We start from the raw sequence: 27,942 nt of genomic DNA on the forward strand, positions 1-27,942 counted from the left end.
AATAAATTTCGTCCCGAAATTTTAAGCAGTTGGAGGTGTTGACGTATCTTCTGGAAATAAATGCGGGTATTTCTTCTTCATCCGATCTTCACGCTCCCAGGTGAACTCGGGTCCTCTACGATCATTCCATCGAACCTTAACAATCGGTATCTTGTTTTGTTTAAGTCTCTTAACCTCACGATCCATTATTTCGACGGGTTCTTCAATGAATTGAAGTTTTTCATTGATTTGGATGTCGTCCAACGGAATAGTGAGATCTTCTTTAGCAAAACATTTCTTCAAATTTGAGACGTGGAAAGTGTTATGTACAGTCGCGAGTTGTTGAGGTAGCTCCAGTGGGTAAGCTACTGGTCCGACACGATCTATAATCTTGAATGGTCCAATGTACCTTGGATTTAGTTTCCCCCGTTTACCAAATCGAATAACGCCTTTCCAAGGTGAAACCTTAAGCATGACCATTTCTCCAATTTCAAACTCTATATCTTTTCTTTTACTGTCCGCATAGCTCATTTGTCGATTCTGGGCGGTTTTCAATCTTTGTTGATCTTGGATGATTTTCTCGGTAGTTTCTTGTATTATCTCCGGACCCATAATCTGTCTATCCCCCACTTCACTCCAACAAATCGGAGACCTGCACTTTCTACCATAAAGTGCTTCAAACGGCGCCATCTCAATACTTGAATGGTAGCTGTTGTTGTAGGAAAATTCTGCTAACGGTAGATGTCGATCCCAACTTTTTCCGAAATCAATAACACATGCTCGTAGCATGTCTTCAAGCGTTTGTATCGTCCTTTCACTCTGCCCATCAGTTTGTGGATGATAGGTATTACTCATGTCTAGACGAGTTCCTAATGCTTGCTGTCATGTCTGCCAAAATCTTGAAATAAATCTGTCATCCCTATCAGAGATAATAGAGATTGGTATTCCATGTCTGGAGACGACTTCCTTCAAATACAGTCGTGCTAACTTCTCCATCTTGTCATCTTCTCTTATTGGCAGGAAGTGTGCTGATTTGGTGATACGATCAACTATTACCCAAATAGTATCAAAACCACTTGCAGTCCTTGGCAATTTAGTGATGAAATCCATGGTAATGTTTTCCCATTTCCATTCTAGGATTTCGGGTTGTTGAAGTAGACCTGATGGTTTCTGATGCTCAGCTTTGACCTTAGAACACGTCAAACATTCTCCTACGTATTTAGCAACATTGGCTTTCATACCCGGGCACCAAAAATGTTTCTTGAGATCCTTGTACATCTTCCCCGTTCCAGGATGTATTGAGTATCTGGTTTTATGAGCTTCTCTAAGTACCATTTCTCTCATATCTCTAAATTTTGGTACCCAAATCCTTTCAGCCCTATACCGGGTTCCGTCTTCCCGAATATTAAGATGCTTCTCCGATCCTTTGGGTATTTCATCCTTTAAATTTCCCTCTTTTAAAACTCCTTGTTGCGCCTCCTTTATTTGAGTAGTAAGGTTATTATGAATCATTATATTCATAGATTTTACTCGAATGGGTTCTCTGTCCTTCCTGCTCAAGGCATCGGCTACCATATTTTCCTTCCCCGGGTGGTAACGAATCTCAAAGTCGTAATCATTCAACAATTCAATCCACCTACGCTGCCTCATATTCAGTTGTTTCTGATTAAATATGTGTTGAAGACTTTTGTGGTCGGTATATATAATACTTTTGACCCCATATAAGTAGTGCCTCCAACTCTTTAATGCAAAAACAACCACGCCTAATTCCAAATCATGCGTCGTATAATTTTGTTCGTGAATCTTCAATTGTCTAGACGCATAAGCAATCACCTTCGTTCGTTGCATTAATACACAACCGAGACCTTGCTTTGATGCGTCACAGTAAATCACAAAATCATCATTCCCTTCAGGCAATGACAATATAGGTGCCGTAGTTAGCTTTTTCTTCAATAACTGAAACGCTTTCTCTTGTTCATCATTCCATTCAAATTTCTTCCCTTTATGCGTTAATGAAGTCAAGGGTTTTGCTATTCTGGAAAAGTCTTGGATGAACCTTCTGTAGTAACCAGCTAGTCCTAAAAACTGGCGTATGTGTTTCGGAGTTTTCGGGGTTTTCCACTTTTCATCAGTTTCTATCTTTGCCGGATCCACCTTAATACCTTCTTTGTTCACTATGTGACCGAGGAATTGAACTTCTTCCAACCAAAATGCACACTTTGAAAATTTAGCGTACAATTCTTCCTTCCTCAATACTTCTAACACCTTTCTCAAATGTTCACCGTGTTCTTGGTCATTCTTTGAGTAAATAAGTATGTCATCAATGAAAACAATGACAAACTTGTCAAGGTATGGTCCACACACTCGGTTCATAAGGTCCATGAACACAGCTGGTGCATTAGTTAAACCAAACGGCATGACCATAAACTCGTAATGACCGTAACGTGTTCTGAAAGCAGTCTTTGGAATATCATCTTCTTTCACCCGCATTTGATGATACCCGGAACGTAAGTCAATCTTTGAATAAACAGACGAGCATTGTAGTTGATCAAATAAGTCGTCGATTCTCGGTAGTGGGTAGCGGTTCTTGATGGTAAGTTTGTTCAACTCTCGGTAGTCGATACACAAACTGAATGTACCATCTTTCTTCTTGACAAACAAAACAGGAGCTCCCCACGGTGATGTGCTTGGTCGAATGAAACCACGCTCTAAAAGTTCTTGTAATTGGCTTTGTAGTTCTTTCATCTCGTTGGGTGCGAGTCTGTAAGGAGCACGAGCTATTGGTGCAGCTCCTGGTACAAGATCTATTTGAAATTCAACGGATCGATGTGGGGGTAATCCCGGTAATTCTTTCAGAAATACATCCGGAAATTCTTTTGCAATGGGAACATCATTGATGCTCTTTTCTTCAGTTTGTACTTTCTCGACGTGTGCTAGAACATCATAGCAACCTTTTCTTATTAGTTTTTGTGCCTTCAAATTACTAATAAGATGTAGCTTCGTGTTGCCCTTTTCTCCGTACACCATTAAGGGTTTTCCTTTTTCTCGTATAATGCGAATTGCATTTTTGTAACAGACGATCTCTGCTTTCACTTCTTTCAACCAGTACATACCGATTATCACATCAAAACTCCCTAACTCTACTAGTATCAAATCAATCTTAAATGTTTCGCTAACCAGTTTAATTTCTCGATTCCGACATATATTATCTGCTGAAATTAATTTACCATTTGCTAATTCGAGTAAAAATTTACTATCCAAAGGCGTCAATGGACAACTTAATTTAGCACAAAAATCTCTACTCATATAGCTTCTATCCGCACCCGAATCAAATAAAATGTAAGCAGATTTATTGTCAATAAGAAACGTACCCGTAACAAGCTCCGGGTCTTCCTGTGCCTCTGCCGCATTAATATTGAAAACTCTTCCGCGGCCTTGTGCATTCGTGTTCTCCTGGTTCGGGCAATTTCTAATAATGTGGCCCGGTTTTCCACATTTATAACAAACTACATTGGCATAACTTGCTCCGACACTACTTGCTCCGCCATTACTCGTTCCGACACCATTTGTTCCTTTCGTTCTGTTAACCCCTGGTCCATAGACCTCACACTTCGCCGCGCTATGACCATTTCTTTTACACTTGTTGCAAAATTTGGTGCAGAACCCCGAGTGATACTTCTCACACCTTTGGCATAGCTGCTTCTGATTGTTGTTATTGTTGTGGTTGTTATTGTTGTTGAGATGATTGTTGTAGTTGCTGTTGTTGTTGTTGTTGTTGTTGTTGTTGTTGTTGTTGTTGTTGTTGTTGTTGTTGTTGTTGTTGTTGTTGGGCCGTTTGTTGTAGTTGCGAGTGATGTTGCGATTGTTGGGATAATTGTTGCGATTATTATTGTAATTGCTGTTGTTGTTGTATTGGTGATTCTTATCACTGTTTTCCTCCCACTTTCTTTTGACTTGTTTCACATTGGCCTCTTCAGCCGTCTGTTCTTTAATTCTTTCCTCAATCTGGTTCACTAGTTTGTGAGCCATTCTACATGCCTGTTGTATGGAGGCGGGCTCGTGTGAACTTATATCTTCTTGGATTCTTTCCGGTAATCCTTTCACAAATGCGTCGATCATCTCTTCCTCATCTTCGAACGCTCCCGGACACAATAGGCACAATTCTGTAAATCATCTTTCGTACGTGGTAATATCAAATCCTTGGGTTCGTAACCCTCTAAGTTCTGTCTTGAGCTTATTGACCTCAGTTCTGGGACGGTACTTCTCGTTCATCAAGTGCTTGAATGCTGACCACGGTAGTGCGTACGCATCGTCTTGTCCCACTTGCTCTAGATAGGTATTCCACCATGTTAACGCAGAACCTGTGAAGGTATGCGTAGCGTACTTCACTTTGTCCTCTTCAGTACACTTACTTATGGCAAACACCAATTCGACCTTCTCGGTCCACCGTTTCAATCTGATCGGTCCTTCGGTTCCATCAAATTTCAAAGGTTTGCAGGCAGTGAATTCTTTGTAGGTGCATCCTACACGATTTCCTGTACTGCTAGATCCAAGGTTATTGTTGGTATGTAGCGCAGCCTGTACTGCGGCTATGTTTGAAGCTAGAAAAGTACGGAATTCCTCTTCATTCATATTCACGGTGTGTCGAGTAGTCGGTGCCATTTCCTTCAAAATAGTCAAATGGAACAAGTTAATCATACAGAATATTAAGAGTAGTTAATAGTATTTCGTAGCATAATATGAACTCATTTATAAAAGCTCTTTCTTCATATTAGTGTTTTATAAGTTTAAATTCAGGTAGTACCTACCCGTTAAGTTCATACTTAGTAGCTAATATACAATTCAACTACTACAATTCTATATGAAAAACTGATTATAATAATATTTCGCGTTCAAACTTTTACACAATATTTTACAAACTTACAATACCGCTTATTTTACATATAGCATGAAATATATCACACAATAAATTTGATACAAGATGGTTGTGAAGATAATTCTAGCTAGTACACAAGTCGTTCAGCAAAGGCAATAAAGACACGTAATTCATACATCCAGAAACAAGTCATGCATTCTGGTTTAACTAGGATTACTTCCCATCCTTGGTCTTGTGGAACATAACCGTTATGGCCGTTGATAAGACAGCGTGTTGTAACGTCGTCAAAGGGACGAGGGTTACATAATGTCCAACAGTCCCGTAACAATCTAAAAACCTCATTTCTTACCCCAATTACCGACTCCGTCACTTGTGGGAACGTTTTGTTTAATAGTTGTAGCCCGATGTTCTTGTTCTCACTTTGGTGAGAAACGAACATTACTAATCCGTAAGCATAACATGCTTCTTTATGTTGCATGTTAGCCGCTTTTTCTGAATCACGAAGTCCAATATTCGGATATATTGAGTCAAAATAATTTCTTAACCCATTGCATAAAATAGCATTTGGGTTCCCCGCAATATATGCGTCAAAGTAAACACATCGTAACTTATGGATTTCCCAATGTGATATCCCCCATCTTTCGAACGAAAGCCTTTTATAAACCAAGGCATTCTTGGAACATTCTTCGAATGTCTTACAAACTGATCTCGCCTTAAATAGTTGTGCCGAAGAATTCTGACCGACTCTAGACAAGATTTCATCAATCATGTCTCCGGGTAGGTCTCTTAAAATATTGGGTTGTCTATCCATTTTGTGTTTTTATACTGTAAAATAGACAAGAGTTAGATTTATAAAAAAAAATACTTATTAATACAAGCAATTTTTACATATATCATAAAGCATAAGCACACTATATTACATATATTACACCACACGAATACAACTATCTTATTCCAACTCGCTTGTTTCTTCTTCTTCGGTTTTGGTTCGTTTTGCCAAGTTTCTAGGGATATATGATGTTCCCCTAATACGAGCCGTCGTTTTCCACATTGGTTTAGAAAAACCTGGTGGTTTAGAGGTTCCCGGGTCATTGTTACAACTTAAGGACTTCGGGGGTTGACGATACATATAAAGTTCATTGGGGTTGGAATTAGATTTCTCTATTTTTATGCCCTTTCTCTTATTATTTTCTTTTGCCTTTTTAAATTCAGTTGGGGTAATTTCTATAACATCATCGGAATTCTCGTCGGAATCCGATTCATCGGAGAATTGGTAATCCTCCCAATATTTTGCTTCCTTGGCGGAAACACCATTGACCATAATTAACCTTGGTCGGTTGGTTGAGGATTTTCTTTTACTTAACCGTTTTATTATTTCCCCCAACGGTTCTATTTCTTCATCCAGTTTCGATTCTTCTTCTGGTTCCGATTCTTCTTCCGGTTCCGACTCTTCTTCCGGTTCCTCTTCGGGAACTTGTGAAACAGTCCATGAATCATTCCAATTTACATTTGACTCTTCATTATTATTAGGTGATTCAATGGGACTTGTTCTAGAGGTAGACATCTATCACATAATATCAAACGCGTTAAGAGATTAATATATCACATAATATTCACATGTTAAAAATATATAGTTTCCAACAAAATTTGTTAAGCAATAATTTTTCAAGTAAACACGGTCGAAGTCCAGATTCACTAATGCATCCTAACAAACTCGATAAGACACACTAATGCAAAATTCTGGTTCTCTAAGACCAACGCTCGGATACCAACTGAAATGTCCCGTTCTTATTGATTAAAAACGTTACATATTAATTGATTTCGTTGCGAGGTTTTCACCTCTATATGAGACGTTTTTCAAAGACTGCATTCATTTTAAAACAAACCATAACCTTTATTTCATCAATAAAGGTTTAAAAAGCTTTATGTAGATTATCAAATAATGATAATCTACAATATCCTGTTTACACACGACGTTTACATAATGGTTTACAATACAAATATTTACAACAAAATAAGTTTCTTGAATGCAGTTTTTACACAATATCATACAATCATGGACTCCAAATCTCGTCCTTATTTAAGTATGCGACAACGGAAGCTCTTAATAATCACCTGAGAATAAACATGCTTAAAACGTCAACAAAAATGTTGGTGAGTTATAGGTTTCACCTATATATATCAAATCGTAACAATAGACCACAAGATTTCATATTTCAATATACATCCCATACATAGAGATAAAAATTATTCATATGGTGAACACCTGGTAATCGACATTAACAAGATACATATATAAGAATATCCCCATCATTCCGGGACACCCTTCGGATATGATATAAATTTCGAAGTACTAAAGCATCCGGTACTTTGGATGGGGTTTGTTAGGCCCAATAGATCTATCTTTAGGATTCGCGTCAATTAGGGTATCTGTTCCCTAATTCTTAGATTACCAGACTTAATAAAAAGAGTCATATTCGATTTCGATAATTCAACCATAGAATGTAGTTTCACGTACTTGTGTCTATTTTGTAAATCATTTATAAAACCTGCATGTATTCTCATCCCAAAAATATTAGATTTTAAAAGTGGGACTATAACTCACTTTCACAGATTTTTACTTCGTCGGGAAGTAAGACTTGGCCACTGGTTGAATCACGAACCTATAACAAATATGTACATATATATCAAAGTATGTTCAAAATATATTTACAACACTTTTAATACATTTTGATGTTTTAAGTTTATTAAGTCAGCTGTCCTCGTTAGTAACCTACAACTAGTTGTCCACAGTTAGATGTACAGAAATAAATCGATATATAAATTATCTTGAATCAATCCACGACCCAGTGTATACATATCTCAGTATTGATCACAACTCAAACTATATATATTTTGGAATCAACCTCAATCCTGTATAGCTAACTCCAACATTCACATATAGAGTGTCTATGGTTGTTCCGAAATATATATAGATGTGTCGACATGATAGGTCGAAACATTGTATACGTGTCTATGGTATCTCAAGATTACATAATATACAATACAAGTTGATTAAGTTATGGTTGGAATAGATTTGTTACCAATTTTCACGTAGCTAAAATGAGAAAAATTATCCAATCTTGTTTTACCCATAACTTCTTCATTTTAAATCCGTTTTGAGTGAATCAAATTCCCAGAATAACAACTTTTAAATCAAATTTTATCATAGTTTTTAATTAACTAACCCAAAACAGCCCGCGGTGTTACTACGACGGCGTAAATCCGGTTTTACGGTGTTTTTCGTGTTTCCAGGTTTTAAATCATTAAGTTAGCATATCATATAGATATAGAACATTTGTTTAGTTGATTTTAAAAGTCAAGTTAGAAGGATTAACTTTTATTTGCGAACAAGTTTAGAATTAACTAAACTATGTTCTAGTGATTACAAGTTTAAACCTTCGAATAAGATAGCTTTATATGTATGAATCGAATGATGTTATGAACATCATTACTACCTCAAGTTCCTTGGATAAACCTACTGGAAATTAGAAAAATAGATCTAGCTTCAAAGGATCCTTGGATGGCTTGAAAGTTCTTGAAGCAGAATCATGACACGAAAACAATTTCAAGTAAGATTTCCACTCGAAATAAGATTGTTATAGTTATAGAAATTGAATTAAAGTTTGAATATGATTATTACCTTGTATTAGAAAGATAACCTACTGTAAGTAACAAAGGTTTCTTGATCTTGGATGATTACTTGGAATAGATTTAGAAAACTTGAAAGTAAACTTGCAATGTTGGAAGTATTCTTGATTTTATGAAACTAGAACTTTTGGTATTTATGAAGAACACTTAGAACTTGAAGATAGAACTTTAGAGAGATCAATTAGATGAAGAAAATTGAAGAATGAAAGTGTTTGTAGGTGTTTTTGGTCATTGGTGTATGGATTAGATATAAAGGATATGTAATTTTGTTTTCATGTAAATAAGTCATGAATGATTACTCATATTTTTGTAATTTTATGAGATATTTCATGCTAGTTGCCAAATGATGGTTCTCACATGTGTTAGGTGACTCACATGGGCTACTAATAGCTGATCATTGGAGTGTATATACCAATAGTACATACATCTAAAAGCTGTGTATTGTACGAGTACGAATACGGGTGCATACGAGTAGAATTGTTGATGAAACTGAACGAGAATGTAATTGTAAGCATTTTTGTTAAGTAGAAGTATTTTGATAAGTGTCTTGAAGTCTTTCAAAAGTGTATGAATACATATTAAAACACTACATGTATATACATTTTAACTGAGTCGTTAAGTCATCGTTAGTCGTTACATGTAAATGTTGTTTTGAAACCTTTAGGTTAACGATCTTGTTGAATGTTGTTAACCCATTGTTTATTATAACAAATGAGATGTTAAATTGTTATATTATCATGATATTATGATATATAATATATCTTAGTATGATATATATACAGTTAAATATCGTTACAACGATAATCGTTACATATATGTCTCGTTTCGAAATCATTAAGTTAGTAGTCTTATTTTTACATATGTATTTCATTGTTAATACACTTAATAATATATTTACTTATCATTTAACATAATTAACCAAGTGTATCAATATCTTAATATGATTCATATGTACCTAGTAAGACGTTGTTATAACGATAATCGTTATATATATCGTTTTCGAGTTTCTTAAATTAATAGTCTCATTTTTATGTATATAACTCATTGTTAAAATACTTAATGAGATACATACTTATAATAAAATCATGTTAACTATATATATAACCATATATATGTCATCGTATAGTTTTTACAAGTTTTAACGTTCGTGAATCACCGGTCAACTTGGGTGGTCAATTGTCTATATGAAACCTATTTCAATTAATCAAGTCTTAACAAGTTTGATTGCTTAACATGTTGGAAACACTTAATCATGTAAATAACAATTTCATTTAATATATATATAAACATGGAAAAGTTCGGGTCACTACAGTTCAGGTTGTGGTTCTTGTGGAGTAGGAATAGTTTCATCAGAAGTTTCAGGTATTTCAGGTGGTTTAAGTGTTGTACCACTTCTTGTGGTAATGGCTTTAGCTGTTTCATTCCGGGGGTTTGCATTTGTATCACTAGGTAAACTTTCCGATTTTCTTTCACCTATTAACCTTGCTAGGTTACTTACTTCTTGTTCCAAATTTTGAATAGAAGCTTGTTGATTTCTAAATGCTTGAGCATTTTTTTCATTCGTTTGTTTCTGAGATGTGAAAAACTGCGTTTGAGTTTCAACTAGCTTCGTCATCATATCTTCTAAATTCGGCTTTTTATCATCGGGTTGTGGTTTGTTTTGAAAATTAGGTCTTTGCTTGTTGTAAGTATTGTTGGATACTTGTTGATTGCTAGGACCTTGTTGGTTTTTGTATGGAATATTTCGGTTATAGTTCTGATTTTGATTGTAAATAGGTCTTGGCAGTTGATAATTATTCTGATAATTATTTCCAGGCATTTGGTTTACATATGAAACATTCTCTCTTTGTTCCATTGTTAGTTCAATACTGAGATAATATTTTGTCAAATGTGGTCCTCCACACTGCTCACAACTAATTCGTATTGAGTGGATATCTTTAGTCATCTTTTCCATTCGTCTCTCGACAGCATCTATCTTTGCAGAAATGGAATCTAAGTCATGGCTAGAATCGGCTCTAGCTGCTTTAGATGATCTAACGATATCTTTTTCTTGGTGCCACTCATGTGAGTAGGAAGCAGTGTTATCAATAATTTTGTAAGCATCAGTTTCGGTTTTTTTCATAATAGAACCACCAGCTGCTATATCGATGTCTTTCCTTGTAGTGATGTCGCATCCTTGGTAGAATATTTGTACTATTTGACAGGTGTCTAAACCATGTTGCGGACATCCTCTTAATAACTTTCCAAATCTAGTCCACGCCTCATATAGAGTTTCATTCGGTTTCTGTGTGAACGTAACAATTTTCTCCTTGAAGTCTTACGGCTTTAGATGCCGGAAAGAATTGTCTAAGAAATTTTTCAACTAAAACGTCCCATGTATCAATCGCCCCTTCAGGTAACGATTCCAACCAATCTTTGGCTTCTCCCTTTAAAGTCCAGGGAAATAACATGAGATATATCTGTTCATCCTCCACTTCTCTTTTTTTAAATAGTGTGTAGATCCTATTAAAGGTACGAAGATGTTCATTTGGATCTTCCTTCGGCGCACCACTAAATTGGCATTGATTAGTCACCATGTGTAGAATTTGTCCTTTGATTTCATAATCTGGCGCATTGATGTCAGGATGAGTAATTGCATGACCTTGGCCAGTGCGTTTAGCTCTCATTCGGTCTTCCATACTTAAAGGTTCCAGATTCTCCATAATTGAATTTGTTGAATCAGAATCACTAGAGGATTCTGATTTAATGGTTCGTTCCTCAACAATCTCTGTTTGAATGATTGGTGGTTCCGGAGGAAAAATTAATGGTTCAGGATCTACGAATCGTCCCTGAATATTCTCCGGATTCTCAATTGTGAGGTCGGATTCAAAAAATGGATTATCGGAAATTTGACTTGGAGTACTTGGTTGACTGGATGACGATTCTAAAGAAAAATCAACGGCGGTAATATTAGCCAGATTTCTTGATCTAGTTACAGGTGGTGAATGTACAAAAGGTGGTGAACGTCTTGCTCGGTGCATTCACTGAATATCCTATTAGTTTTTAAAAGGAAAGAAAAATTATATAAGTTATCCAATCAATAGACTTTTCTGATTTTGCCCACGTTTCGAATAGCCAAAAGATGCAGCAGAGGGGCAGGATTCGTTTGGTCTCAATATAATTGAGGACTGTTTGGCTCCAATAACCCGGTTCACGTACAAATCCAACTATTACTACGAACCAGAAAATTTTGATGTCTATCAATTTAACCACTTAAAATAAATTTTCGTAATTTTTAGAAATTTAGATAAGAAGTAGAATAAAAATCTATGTCCTAAAACTAGAATAGCGAGAAATAAGAAAGAAAAAGAGCGCGTCGAAAAAGGTCGAAAAAGAAAAAGATTGAAAAAGAGTGACTATAAAACTTAAAAACACTTGACTAACCCAACCTTATTACTATTACTAACTTAAAATTATAATCGCAAATTGAGATTACTAATTAGAATGATAATTGATACATAGTAAAAGGCGTCTAAAAATATTAAAGCTTATAGGAAAAACTATATCTCAAATGACAATATCTTAAAAAGGTATTAAAACTTAAAAAGGCGTCGCAAAATTCTAAAGCACCTAAATCTTAGTCTAAAGAAAAGGCACTTAAGGGATTTTACGGCAAAGTCTAAAAATCTAGAAGTAAAAAATAACTATGGCAAAAACTATGTTTAAAACTAAATATGAGCGAAAAACACAAATATTACGCTAAAACAATTAAAAAGGGACAAAATATAAAAATATACTAAAAGTTGTAAAAATTACAATTTTTATAAAAATATTATTTTTATATTATTTATTTTATAAAACTATTAATTTTAAATTTTAATTAAACTAATTTAACTAAAAATACAAAATAATAAATAAACTAAACTAAATTAATTAAAATAATTAAACCTAATTAGGGTTAAATTTAAATAATAAAAATAAAAACCCGTAATTAATGCCTGATTAGGGTTCTGTGTACCCATGTCAGGGTTCCTCCGCGAGTCACGGTTCCACCTGGCAAAAATCTCCGCGAGTCGCGGGGTTCGAGATTCCAGATGACAGGCTGTTTCAAATTCGACACGTTTTTACGTAATTATATATTTTTTTAAATTATATTTTCTGTTTTAATAATTAAATAAAATATTTATAAAAACTAAATAAAAACTTATGTTTTAAAAACTAAAAAAAATAGAAATACTCTATAATTTTATAAAAATCTTAAAAATAGATTTATATATATATATATATTTTTTCTTTGATTTTATGTTTTAAATAAAAACAAAATATTTAAATAAAACTTATATTTTTATAAAATAAAAATAAAGAAACTTTATAAAACTTAAATATTTAACATACTCTTAAAAATATTTATATTTTGTTTTCTTTTTATGTTTTCGAATATTTAAAACGTATTTTTACAAAAGCGTATTTTTTTATATTAGTAAACTAAAAAAAATCTTTTTTTTTTATATATTTATTAGCGTTGCGCTTCCGGCTTTTAAGCTAGATTGTCCCCGGCAGCGGCGCCAAAAATACTTGATGTTATGCGAGGTGTATATGAAATAGCTTATATTTTACTAGGAAATACTATTAAATACGATACAATTTTACACAAGATATTTATTTATTTAGAGAATGGATATACTTAAACCTTGCTACAACACTTATAGGCAGTGTACCTAATCGTACAGTAGTGTAGTTTTTAGTAAGTCCGGTTCGTTCCACAGGGAATCTTTTAACAAAGCTTAACGCTATATTAGTTTTATTTTATAAAAATACAAATATATATATATATATATATATATATATATATATATATATATATATATATATATATATATATATATATAAGTAATATTATTATTATAAAGGGGGGTTTTTACCGTTTAATGACCGGTTTGTCGATTTTAAAACTTTAGTCGCAGTTAAAACCAAAATTAAAAATAAATACAAGACTTAATGTAAAGTAAATAACGATAATGAAATTGTGATAAATAAAAGTGCGATAAAATAAACTTGCGATAATTAAAAAGTACGATAATTAAAAGTGCAATTAAATACAATAACAATAAATAAAAGTGCGATAATTAGAAGTGCAATTAAATATAAAATAAAGAAAATTAAATATGAAATAAAAGAATTATGCTTATTTAAACTTCCGTAATCATGATGTTTGACGTGTTGATTTTAGTTTTATTCCCATGGGTTAATTGTCCTTTGTCCTGGATTATTTAATATGTCCGTCTGGTTTTTGTCCATAACAGTCCATCAGTCATAAATATAAAGTGCGAGTGTCCTCGTCAAATTATCCTTATACCCGAAGTTAAATATTCCAACTAATTGGGGAGTTAAACTGTAACAAGATTTTAATACTTTGTTTAATAATTACACCAGGTTATCGACTGCGTGTAACCCAAGGTTTTAATACTTTGTTAACAATTATGCTAAGTGTCCTTGTACATAATTTCACCCCTGTTTTAATAATTCTAGTGGCTATTAATCCATTCCCGTGTCCGGTTAAATGAACGATTATTCATACATATAAATATCCCGCCCATCGTGTCCGATTGAGTGTATATGGTTATTTATAAGGACGTCCAATTGTAAATCTTTATATTAAAATTAACAAACTATCATTTAGTTAAACAAATATAAAGCCCATTATTAGCCCATAGTCTAATTTCCACAAGTGTCGTTCTTTTGTCCAAACCCCAATTATGGTACAAAGCCCAATTACCCAATTTTAGTAATTAGCCCAACATCATGATTACTTCGTTTTAAATAAGCATAATAATAACTTAGCTACGAGACATTAAATTAAAAAGGTTGAACATAACTTACAATGATTAAAAATAGCGTAGCGTTACACGGACAGAATTTCGACTTACACCCTTACAACATTCGCTAACATACCCTTATTATTAGAATTAAAATTAAAATTAAAATTAAAATTAAATATATATATATATATATATATATATATATATATATATATATATATATATATATATATATATATATATATATATATATATATATATATATATATATATATATATATTACGTATATATTGAGAGAGAGATAGATTATATGATATTTTTACGATCAGAATTCGCTGGCTTTTATAAGAATTTTCGTCCAGGGGGACTCCGCGACTCGCGCCCTTTTTGCTCTTCAAACTCCGCGAGTCGCGGAGTTTGTAATTACAGCTCACCCAGCTTTGGCTCTTTGTTTACCGACGGTTTATTATATTATATAATATATAAATAACTATAAGAATTATTTAAATATTATATTATATTTATGTGCATAGTTGACTTGTAATTTTTAGTCCATTGCGTCGAGTGTTGAGAGTTGACTCTGGTCCCGGTTCCGGATTTTTGAACGTCCTTGCGTACAATTTAATATCTTGTACTTTGCGTTTTGAATCTTGTACTCTTGTAATTTTGAGACGTTTCTTATCAATAATTGGAACCTCTTTGATTGTATTTTGTACTTTTGAGCTTTTTGGTCGCTTGCGTCTTCAATTCGTCGAATCTGTCTTTTGTCTTCACCTTTTATTATTTAAACGAATATTACTTGTAAATAGAACAATTGCAACTAAAAGCTTGTCTTTCTTGAGGAATAATGCTATGAAATATATGTTCGTTTTTAGCATTATCAAAGACCTTGAAAGTATGACTAATATTGTACAAGAGAGAGAAAGAAGTGAATTGAAGTGTGTGTTGGAATGAATGACAAAGACCCTTTAAGTAAGCTAGCATTTTGCCTGCAAACGGCTGGCAGGCCGTTTGGCAGGCCGTTTGCAGGGGCCATTTGCCAGGGCAAGCCGTTTGTAGGGGTCGTTTGTCTGGGCCGTTTGGTAGGGCATTTTTGAGCCAGGCAGGCTGTTTGGCTTGCCTGGTTCCCTGGATCGTAACTTGATTTCTTGTCTTTCACCGTTTTCGCTATAGAATCTTCGTTTTAGCTTCGATTCTCTTGATTCTTTTTGCACCGTCTTCGTATGTTCTTCAATTCTAACCGACGAAGTGGGTATTTTGTCGACAAAGTTAGAATCTTTCTTGTTGTTGGCCTTTAATACCGGGGTGAAAACGTGACTTTTTAGCCGATATCAAATATCCCACAATTAGACTTTGCTTGTCCTCAAGCAAACTCTCATTTTACCTTAAGAAATCTTTTCGGAGTTTCTTTTCTAATAGTCTAAGCAGTTTGCTTTTTATTATAAGAGCGAAAGATAAGGTGAGTTATTTACTATTATCGAAACTATCTCCGCAAGCATGCGAGGAGGTTACATGACATAGGCTAGCTTTCACGGGTCACTCAAATCACACAATTGTTTAGGGTTCCCTATAGATCTAAGAAATAAATTCACTCATAGCCAGTCATCTTGCACCCATCGTCATAGGCTTGATAAAGACTCAAATCCTTGCTACTAATGTGAGAACGGTAGTAATCTCAGCTTCTAGGTCATTTGTGAATGATGGAAAGGAATTTTGGAGTAGTAGTGAAGTTGTTTTTGAGGGGTGAGAAAAAGGGTAATGTAGTCTTTATGCAGACTTTTATTCAGATAGATAGGAGCGCTGAAATGTTTGAGAAGCACTTTTGAACTTTTGATAATCATTTTCGGTCAAGTTCTTCTTCGGCCTTTCTCTTTATAAGTTTTGCTCCCTTTTTCAGAACTTTGAATTTTTTTTTTTGATAGATTTCATCTCGAGAAACTTTTTGCCGGTAAACTTTTTTCAAGACCTTTGCCATAATACTTGAGAGGTTTATAACATCGGGTTTTCAGAAGGAATCTCATTTTCTGGATTTTTCGATTAATAGTGAAGATGATGTGAATGTGGTGGTGGAGTAGAAGTAGTGGAGGTGCGAAAGGCTTATTTTTGACAAATGGCTAGCTCTTTTGATTTTAACTGAATCACGTTTCGCTGCTTTAGAAATGTAGATCTAAAGCAAGTTCTGATTCTGAGCACAGACAACGGCACTCTCAACGGAAAACAGTGAAGCATTAAAGATGAATGCTGGTCTTATTTGGGGTGCCTCACCATAATCAATTTAGGTCGATAATGCCTTAGTCATGCAATGCTCTATTAGAGATTTGGTTCAACCTAACAAGATTTCCACCCTTCTTAAGCCTTACTTTTATTTACAAACGTTTTGAGTTTTCAAAAATACTTTTTCGAAAAGGCTTTCTCTTGTTAAAAATTTTGAAACTTGGCTTAAGAACTTAGAATCTTAGTAATGAGTTATTTTAATATAGCAGAAAAAGATTATACCAACATCCCACACTTAGACGAATATTGTCCTCAATGTTCCTAGTGTATCCCACACTTAGGAGTTTTAGTTGAAGATTTGGGAGTATTTGTCTAGTGTTTAAGTAGGTTGGGATCCCACACTTAGTGATAAGCTAGGATGTGGCATAGTTTAAATTTTGAGCTAGTAGCGGGAAGAAAGAAGTACCCCTAGCAGATGTTGCTTGTGATGATAATGGCTGGCTTTCAATCCTTGCGTCTTTTATCGATCGTTTGTCATCCTTTATTCTTCTACTCTACTTTATTACACGGGTTGCCTCCCGAGAAGTACTTTTGTTTAAGGTCATTGGCTCGACCGTAGTGATGCATTAGAAAGCAAACATTCCTTGCTGATGATTGTAATCTTGGTCTTCTTGAGGGAATGTGATTCTTGGTGGGTAAATCCTGAGAAAGTGTCGGACCAATAGTGGTAGAAGATCCGGTACTTCTTATAACCACCCGTCCTAATCCATAAGGAAGAATACAATAACATATGGTTACATTGCGAGGTTCTGACCTCTATATGATACATTTTACAAACATTACATTCGTTTTTAAAAGACAAACTTTCATTACATTGAAAGTTGACAGGAATGCATACCATTTCATAATATGTCCCAATCTATAAATGACTTAATAATAATCTTGAACTCAATGACTTGAATGCAACGTCTTTTGAAATATGCCATGAATGACTCCAAGTAATATCTCTAAATGAGCAAATGCACAGCGGAAGATTTCTTTAATACCTGAAAATAAACATGCTTTCAAGTGTCAACCAAAAGGTTGGTGAGTTCATTAGTTTATCATAAACATTCATTTTCTTCACTTTAATAGACCACAAGATTTCAGATATTTAATTTTACACGTAACCCGAGTACAAAATAGTACGCATAACCTGCGAATTAAAAATCATTCATATGGTGAACACCTGGTAACCGACATTAACAAATGCATCTAGAATATCCCCAAATATACAGGTACACTCATCTGTATATAAAATCGAAGTACTAAAGCATCAATAACCTGGCTGGGTTTGTTAGTGGAGTGACCCGTCCTAATCCATCTGGACGAAGTCACCAACAACTGGTTCCATTGCGATGATCGACTCCAAATACTGTCTTTAAAATGAGCAAATGCACAGCGGAATGTTTCTTTTATACCTGAGAATAAACATGCTTTCAAGTGTCAACCAAAAGGTTGGTGAGTTCATAAGTTTATCATAAAATAATAAAATTCATCATTTTGATAGACCACAAGATTTAAATACTGCATGGTACAAATGGGCCCGAATCCTATACCCACCTGTAATGTACATGCTATATCTTTTAAATACAGTACATCTTTCTCGTGTACGAAACCATTTTCATAAATCATAGTAACCGTACACATATCTTGTTCACAAAATTAAGATACACATAACCTGTGTATAAAATCATTCTCTCGATATATAACATTCACATCAACCGGTGGCAATTATCATGTCCACATATTTCAATGGTGGCAATTATCATGTCCACATAATTCAATGGTGGCAATTATCATGTCCACATAATTCAATAATAATCCGCAGAACTTCTGTCTGCATAATAATTCATTCGAGGAATGTTTTGTTTGTGTCTATCTCATCAAATATTTATAAAAGCACTTCATGTATTCGCAGTTCAAAATATAATTCAAAAGCATTTAATAAAGCAGTTGTAAAAACATCGCATGTATTCTCAGTCCCAAAAATGTAAAGAGTAAAAGGGAGCAAATGAACTCACCTAATGTATTTTGTAGTAAAAATACATATGACGACATTGAACAAAATATAGGGTTGGCCTCGGATTCACGAACCTATATTATTAATGTATATTAACACATATATTTGTAATCAAACAAATTTATATATATATATATATATATATATATATATATATATATATATATATATTAGTTTATATGTATTTAATTTGTATATATTTAAAATGTTTAATATTTATACATGTAGATATCTTAATATGTATATTAGTATTTTATCAATAATTCTTTATTTGTAATATTTATAAAAATAATGTTAATATGTTTAGTATATAATTATATGTAATATAAGTATAATATTTATTTGTTATATAAATAATAATAAAGATGATAATTAAAATAATAATGATAATAGTAATGATAATAATAATATAGTTGTAAAAATAATAATTTTTAATAATAAAAATACTAATAATGATAATAATTATGTTATTATTAATAATAATAATACTTATAATAATAATAATAATAATAATAATAATAATAATAATAATAATAATAATAATAATAATAATAATAATAATAATAATAATAATAATAATAATAATAATAATAATAATAATAATAATAATAATAATAATAATAATAATAATAATAATAATAATAATAATAATAATAATGATAGCAATTTTTAATACTTAATACTTAATAAAAATAATAATAACAATAACAATAATATTGAAAACTACCTTTAGAGTTTTTCTAAAAAGAAATGTCCATGCCCAGGTTTGAACCCGCGACGTCCCGCTAACCCGATAACACTTACAGCCATTCAACCATTTCTGCTTAATATCCTATTTTAATTATAATTAACCCTTAATATTTATGTCTTTCTTCATCATGTATCATCTATTTGACACACGTAATATTATCCTCATCATTGATGCATGTGTGTATCATCATCTAACCCATTTTTCATTATGATCTTTTAACACCACCATCATCAAATTTCGTAGTCATGATCAAGCTTCCTTTAACATCATCCTTATCACAATTACGGTCATCATTATACTAATCTTAACCATAACCTTAAATTATCATTATCTTATACATAATCATCATCCTCATTCTATCTAATCCTAATCTATCATATTATTATCATCATAAACTAATCAACATTATCATCATGATCTTATGATCATGATACTCGTATCCACCTATCATCATCATTATCAATATCGAATATCATCATTCGTCATCATACCCGTTTATCATCAAATCATGATTATTATCATAATAATCTCATCTTAACAACTAACTACATAATACTTGTATATCACCTAATCATCATCATTTCATAACTAATATCATTTAACCATCTAATCCCATCAATATCTTAATCGTTTACAACAAAACAAAACAAAATATAATCCGGTCGAATACAATAGCAGATAACGTGGATGTGGGTAAACACTCAGCTCTATGATCTGATCCCTCTTTAATGTGGCTCGACAGATAACGTAATTGATTCAAGGCCCAACTGAAAATAGATCATGGTGGTCCAATACGCCTTTTAACAAGCCCAACAATCTTTCGTGGCCCGTCACAATTATTAAAGGCCTGTAGCCCGAATAAGTTTAGGGATAAAACTCAGTGTTTGCATAAGAACAAATTGTTTGGCACGTGAAAAGGGATTGTCTCAGGTCCACCATTTTCGTTTGTCTAATAAGTGGGGAACACAAAACAAAACAAAATCTCCATGGTGATGGAGTCCAATCGAATTAAGTCAGAGAACAAATAAATAAAAACTACCGTATAGCTTATCTTCATGGGTGTTCTTGGATTCGGTTGTGGGTTGTGTTCGCAACAGAAAAATGAAATATAAACAGGTTATAGTGTTTATGATGAAGTGATGGTGGTTGTGGTTGATTCGAAACATGAATAGAAAGTAGATTAGTAATGGTAGTAACTTGAATGGGTTGTTGTGATTGTGTTGGTGTTTGAATAAATCAGAAAACAGGAAGCAGACTGCAGTAGCAGCGAATAGCTGTAACAGGAAATCGAAGAAGAAGGAAAATAAAAGCTGCAGATGTAAACACGAAGAGACAAAAAAATGCAGCAGTACACAATTGGCGGTTGTCAACACAGGATCGAAACACTAGCTGCACAATGGAACGAAGGTAATGTTTATGATGGTGAGGGCGGCGAATCAAGTGGGTGTGAAGGTGGCGGTGGAATTGATGATATTAATCGAATAGGAGAGAGAGGTGAGAGACGGGTTGTGGTTTACGTAGAAGAGAGGGAGAGAGAGAAAGTATATAGAGAGAGAGTAAAAGAGGTGGTGGTGTTAAATGGTGATAATTAAAGATAGTGAATTAGTAGTTTAAGGTGGTTAATCATGGTGGCTTTGGGTTGAAGATGGGTGGTGGATTGGTGGTTCATAAGATGATGATGATGATGATTTTCATACGATGATGATGATGATTGGAGAGGCAGAAAAACATGTGCAGTAGCAGCAGCATGAAGGGTAGCAAACACCAATTGTGTGGCTTGGTTTTGGTCAAATTGAATCAAAGAGACAACACAGCAGTAGCGACCGATGATTGTTTGGTTTTGATGTGATGATCGAGGGTGGAGTATGGTTTGCACAAACCAAGAATAGAAGCCGAGCAACTATAACAATCAACCATGGTTTTGGGAGCTTCGGGTGTTAGAATCAATTAGAAAACAATAACAAGATAAGAGCATAATAGTAATAGGAAGTCAATGGTGTTTAGTGGTTTTAGTTCGAATAAAAAAATAAAGGAAGGTATACACGTTTGTTGCTATATGATGCATGAACGTGGTATATATAAATTAAATTAACTCTTCATTGGAAACAAAAGTCACTAGCACCCACTATCAATTGTTTTAATATCACCCGTGAAAGTTCTTTGTTTATTCCTACCGACATCATAATATATAATATAGATAAGAATATTAATATTAATATTAATATTAGTAAATTGTTTGTTAATCAACTAAAAAGAGAACGTGTGGAGAAAATTCATAGAAGGTTAATGTAACTTGCTTAATGTCAATTAGAACATCAAACGAGTATTACAATCGTTTAATATTTATTTTTAATATACCTTATTTATATATAGAGATATACTTTAACTAATAATTATTATAATATCATATTTTTATTTTTATTAATTTTTAATAGCAACATATAATACTTCAAATTATATTTCGAAATATTCTTTATATATACATACTCACATATCTATTTACAATTAATTATTCGTGAATCGTCGAGAACAGTCGAAGGGTAATTGAATATATGAAACAGTTCAAACTTTTTGAGACTCAACCTTACAGACTTTGTTTATCGTGTCAAAGAAATTAAATCGTATCTAGAGTTTGGCTTAAAATTAGTCGAATTTTTCCGGGTCACTACAGTACCTACCCGTTAAAGAAATTTCGTCCCGAAATTTGAGTGAGGTGGTCATGGCTAACAATAAAAATGTTCTCATGACGAATATGAGTTGATAAATAGAGTTTTATCATTATTGAGTAATATGGATAAAATAATTCGATTTTTTGAAGAGTACTAGTGAAGCTATCACTAAATAGTGAAATAAGAAAAGTAAAATATGATTTAACTTTTGACGTAGTCACGTTTGAATTTAGAAAATAAGGCGCGTCTAATCTTTTGACGTTGCCTTGGTTGAATTCCGGAATTCAAGGGATTTAAAGAAGATCTTAGAAATCTATAAGATCTGGTTCTTTGGGATTTATGGAAAATAAGATCTCTATAATTAAATGCGATCATCTGTCTCAATTGCTCTGTCTGGTATTTTCACTATAAATGAACTTCTTTCGTTCCATTACTTCTCACCACTCCCAATTTTTATATTTTAATTCATACTTTCAAATCATCAGTAAATATGCTTCATCCAGTTTTAATTCTGGATATATTCCTGACTTTCATATCGATCATTCTCCTTTTTCATCTACCACCAGAGGAATCTGTTTACTCCTACTATGCTCTTGGTATAATTGTGTTTATCATACTCCCGTGTCTTTATATTGCTATTCGTATTAATATACATGGTTTGTGATTTCAGTGTTGTTGTCGAGTTTTATATCTTCCCTTATGTTTCGGAGCTCTTTGCCTTTTTATTTTCTTCTCGACTTCTAGTAAAGCGAATAGCGGTCCAGAATTCGTAAGTGTGGAGTTTCGAATGAACTTAATGTTCTAATCAAGAAAGAACGTAATAGCACGATTTGATTTGTCAAATTACCAGAATCACTGAGAATAAAACTATCAAGAATATATTTTCTTGATATGTTCAGAGGTTAATTAGAATGAAAGAGTTATGTAACATGGCACATGATAATGGTATGATCTACTGTGAACCATCATCACGTTTTATTAGAAACTTAGCATGACTTACTGTAATATAATCACGTTGGCCAAGCGTCATTATATTATACTAACCCATGCTTCAATTCCCAACACTTCTCCACAATTCATTCATAATTTATACTTAGATTTTACAGAAGTTTCCAATATAATGGAATACAGAAAACACGAAGAGGTAGATAATTTCGAACAAGAATATTTAAGAAAATATCCTCAGAAATATCGAAGATATTTATGATGATATTTTGGAATTTCTAAGTTCATAGGTGGATGAAGAAAGATTTTTCGCAAGATTATAACATGACTTCGGAGCAAGGTATTCGTTGAAGGTTTCATCGGATCCGAAATTACCTGAATTCTTTGTATACATGGTATGGTCCTTGTATTTTTCCTTGATCTCCTTCATAGTGTGCTCAATTCGTTTTTTAGTACTAAATTTTCTATCGAGCGTTCCTAACACTCCCTTCTTTATCATCAAACTTTTGGCCGTTTAGACCATCTAAAATTTTTTTGTTTCCTCTGCATTTAATGCTACGATATCTGAATCGTCGGTTATCAATCTGGGGTGGTTTCAAGAGAATTGTGTTTTTAGATGATTAAACGCTGTTTTTAATCTGGTGGAATATAAAAGGTTCCCTGGTAACAATAAAAGAGCACGCATATATATATCAAGGTTATAATAAGGTTGTTTAGAACGAAAAGTCGAAGTTGACTTGCTGGAGCTGTGATAAAATTTGCTATTTTGAAAGGAATTACCAAGTTATTTTGGGTAATAATAACACTTAAAGGAATTAGCACAGATACGTGTTAAACGTTTACTCAGTTTCCGAGAGTTTTTTTTTTCCAGGTGCATAACTATATGCATCAATCTTTTCTTCCGTAGATGAAGTACGTTTGGTTCATCCTCTTGATTGAGGTGTTTTTAGGAATCATGAAAGGTTTGAACGTGGATTGTAATCGTAAAAATATAAACGAGGTTTAAGAAGAAATCAAGTGGCAAACTTGAAGAATTGTTTAGTTTCATATGTTATAATCAATATTTTAATTCATTTTAATTATCCAATGTTGATAGTCCCCAGTTGATAGTCCACAGTTAACAGTTCAATAATTCATATATAGTTTAATATATAATATTCGAATTAATTAATACGTATCGTGACCCGTGTACATGTCTCAGACTCGATCACAACTCAAAGTATATATATTATTGTAGAATCAACCTCAACCCTGTATAGCGAACTCGATCATTACAGCATATAGAGTGTCTATGGTGATTCCAAATAATATATATAGATGTGTCGATATGATATGTCAAAACCTTGTATACGTGTCCCGATATTTAAAATGCGTAAATAACAGTATTTAAATGTCGATAAATAAAGTGCGTAAAATAAATAACAGAAATTAAATGACGATAAATAAATTTTCGAGAATATAAATTGCGATAATTAAATTGCGGTAAATAAAATGAATCCAGTTAGCTAGGAACAGTTAGCTAGGAATAGTTAGTGTGGATTCTTAACAATATTTCAATTAGTTAATTCGTTTGTTTCTAACAAATTTTATTTTTTTGTTCAATGTTTTCTTCATTATGCCACTTGTTGGATTCAGAGAAGTCAAAATCCAAAAATATGAAATTGAATAAAAATGGTTATTCTGCGGTGAACGGATACGTATATCGGTTGATGTAAGTAGGATAGTAAATGACTGTTGAATCAGATTCGAAGAATGTACAGTATAACATGTTAATATGAAAGTTAAATATTTCCTCGGGTATTACCTACCCGTTAAAATCTTTATGAAACTATAGTTACATATATATTTTCTTCAGATGTAATCATAGATTTAATGAGTTAATATGATATTAATCTCATTTGATTTATCGTCAAAAATAGAATACATAATCTCTAAAACATTAGAGATTACATAATCGTCATGAAGAACAAAGATAATTCATGTAGAATGATAAGTAGAGCGATGATTATACTCGAGGTACAGAATGAGACGCTTCCTTTTGAAGTTTTGCTTTCGATTCAGCAACTGCCGGGCAACTCCGACCACCGCATCGTGACCGAACCCGACTGTGTTTGCGTTTCAGTCCCTTCTTATTTTCCTTTTCTGCTTATATTTCTCTATTATACGTTTAGTTTTATTCGTAATTTTACTATCACTTCTCGGATTGTTTATTGAATTGGTTTTTTTGGCTTATGCTTCTGCCTCTTATTTTGCGTGTTCTGCTTATTAAATTAGGATTGTTTTTTGATTTGGTAGGTATCGTTCTAGGAGTATTTTACCGATTTCTGCTATTGTTAGTATTAGGATTTTATTGCTTCTGCTTAGTTACTTTGTATTATCCCTACTAGTGTTGTTTTTTTTTTATTAATGTTATTAATATTAATATTATTTTTATTTTTATTATTATTTTGTCTTTTTTTCGTATTCCTTTTTTTTTTCGTTCTTGTTTCATAGGATAAGATAGACTCTAAACGTTCTCATGGTTACTTGAGGTCATGTCCTTCTAGCTCTAGGGCGGGTAGGTTTTTTCGGCCTAGTAGTGGCAATAGGTTAGCAAAGCCAGTTAGGATTAGAGCAGGTAGTTGGAATGTGGGAACTTTGACCGGTAAACGGTATGAACTAGTGGAGACTTTACGTAAACGTAAAGTGGACATTTTGTGTGTCCAGGAGACTAGATGGAAGGTTCGAGGGGCGGCTAAGATCAAGGATTACAAGTTGTGGTTCTCGGGATCGAGAGTAGCTAGAAACGGTGTTGGAATCATGATTGGCCTACCCTATAACGAGAATGTCGTGGATGTGAGTAGACGGAGCGATAGGATTATGTCGGTTAGGTTAGTAATCCAGGAGGTGACCTACACGGTCATTAGCGCTTACGCACCTCATGCGGGTCTTGGATCTGCTGAAAAGAGATTCTTCTGGGAATCCTTAGATGAGGTTGTGAGGACGTGCCCTCCGGACCATCGATTAATCATTGGGGGAGATCTAAATGGTCATATAGGAACGAATGTCAAGGGTTATTTGGGTGCCCATGGGGGTTTTGGGTACGGAGTAAGAAATGAGGAAGGGCTCTCTATTCTCGATTTTGCTATTGCTCACGATTTGGCTGTGGCGAATTCGTTTTTCAAGAAGACGGGGGCTCAATTAGCAACATTCCATAGCGGGGGTCATAGTACCCAGATTGACTATTTGTTACTTCGCAAAGGAGATCTTAGGACATGTGGGGACTGTAAGGTCCTGACTGACTTGACATGCTCCTCCCAGCACAGATTGTTGGTCATGGATTTGGCTCTTCGGAGACGTGCCACCAGGAGGGTTAGGCCCGCCCAAACTAAAATCCTAGGGAAGAAGTTGAACGGAGAGAAGGCAGAGACTTTTAAAACTTTGGTTGTAGAAAGAATTAATGCAGAAGTGGAAATGGTATCTCACGACGAAGCAGACCAGATGTGGAATTGTCTAGCGTCCACCATTAGAGAAGTAGCCAAGGAAACCTTAGGTGTAGCAGTAGGAACTTCGAGGGGACGTAAGGCTGATAGAGAATCATGGTGGTATAGTGATGAGGTTCAAAGCAAAGTCGCGCTTAAGCAACTAAGTTTCAGGGAGCTCATCACTTGCCAGGAGGGGACTCTGACGGATAGAACTAGGTTTGAAGAAAGATATAAAGAAGCCAAAAAAGAAGCTAAGAAGGCTGTTGCCCGTGCAAAAGAAAAGGCATATGAAGATCTATATAGCAAGCTGGATTCTAAAGAGGGAGCAAATGATATCTACAGGATAGCCAAAGCACGGGAGCGAAGGCGCAGGGATCTAGATAACATTAAGTTTATCAAAAATGAAGTTGCTCAAACTCTAGTAAAGGACGATGAAATTAGGAAAAGATGGGAAGGGTATTTCGCATCTCTTTTCGTCGGGGGCAGATCCGAGCATCACGGAGATCTCCAAGACCATGATATAGAACAATCTCAGAACAACATGGATTGTGAGAGGATCAACCAAGAGGAAGTAAGATCGGCACTACGTAAGATGGGGAGAAATAAAGCTGTGGGACCGGACCAGATCCCCATTGAGGCGTGGCGGTGCCTTGGTGACGATGGTGTTAGGTGGTTGACTTGCATTTTCAAGAAGACGTTTTGAAGCTCTAAAATGCCTATGGAATGGAGACTGAGCGAGACTATCCCCATCTATAAGAACAAGGGAGATGCTCAAGGTTGCAGTAACTATAGAGGCATAAAATTACTTTGCCATACTATGAAGCTTTGGGAGAGAGTGATTGAGACTAGACTTAGACGCGAAACGAACGTGTCAGAGAACCAATTTGGTTTCATGCCAGGGCGCTCTTCGATAGAGGCAATTCATATTATTAGGAACCTTATGGAGAGGTATAGAGAAAAGCAAAAGAACTTAGAGATGGTTTTCTTAGACCTGGAAAAGGCTTAAGATTGCGTCCCACGAAACTTAATCTGGAAGACCCTATATGATAGAAGTATCTCGAGTAGATATATTAGTGCTATCAGGGATATGTACGAAGGGGCGAAGTCCTGTGTTAGAACGCCGGTGGGGAATACTGAAGTTTTTCCTATAGAAGTAGGTCTGCATCAGGGATCGGCCCTTAACCCTTTTCTTTTCGCTTTGATCCTTGACGAGCTTTCTCGAGGGATACAAGAGTGTATCCTTTGGTGCTTGATTTTTGCCGATGATGTTGTCCTTGTGTCTGAATCTAAGGAGGAGCTTAATAGAAGACTAGAGCAATAGAGGGTGGCCTTAGAAAGTAACGGTCTACAAATTAGTAGACAAAAGACGGAATATCTTAGATGTGATTTCAATGGGAACGATGATGAACAAGATGATGGAGTGAACATCTGCATTGGAGACCAAATCTTGCACCCACAAACCTCATTTAGATACCTAGGCTCGATGCTCTACA

General features: G+C 34.1%; 1 protein-coding gene across 1 annotated transcript; it reads left to right on the plus strand.

The window, feature by feature from the left end:
* Positions 1-20,711: 20,711 nt before the first annotated feature.
* Positions 20,712-27,152, plus strand: LOC139890261 (uncharacterized). The gene is made up of 2 exons (XM_071873157.1): positions 20,712-20,912; positions 25,479-27,152. The coding sequence occupies exons 1-2, from the start codon at positions 20,712-20,714 to the stop codon at positions 27,150-27,152; spliced, it is 1,875 nt and encodes a 624-aa protein (XP_071729258.1).
* Positions 27,153-27,942: the final 790 nt, after the last annotated feature.

Source organism: Rutidosis leptorrhynchoides, chromosome 1 (assembly GCF_046630445.1).
Source record: "Rutidosis leptorrhynchoides isolate AG116_Rl617_1_P2 chromosome 1, CSIRO_AGI_Rlap_v1, whole genome shotgun sequence".
Classification (NCBI taxonomy): Eukaryota; Viridiplantae; Streptophyta; class Magnoliopsida; order Asterales; family Asteraceae; genus Rutidosis; species Rutidosis leptorrhynchoides.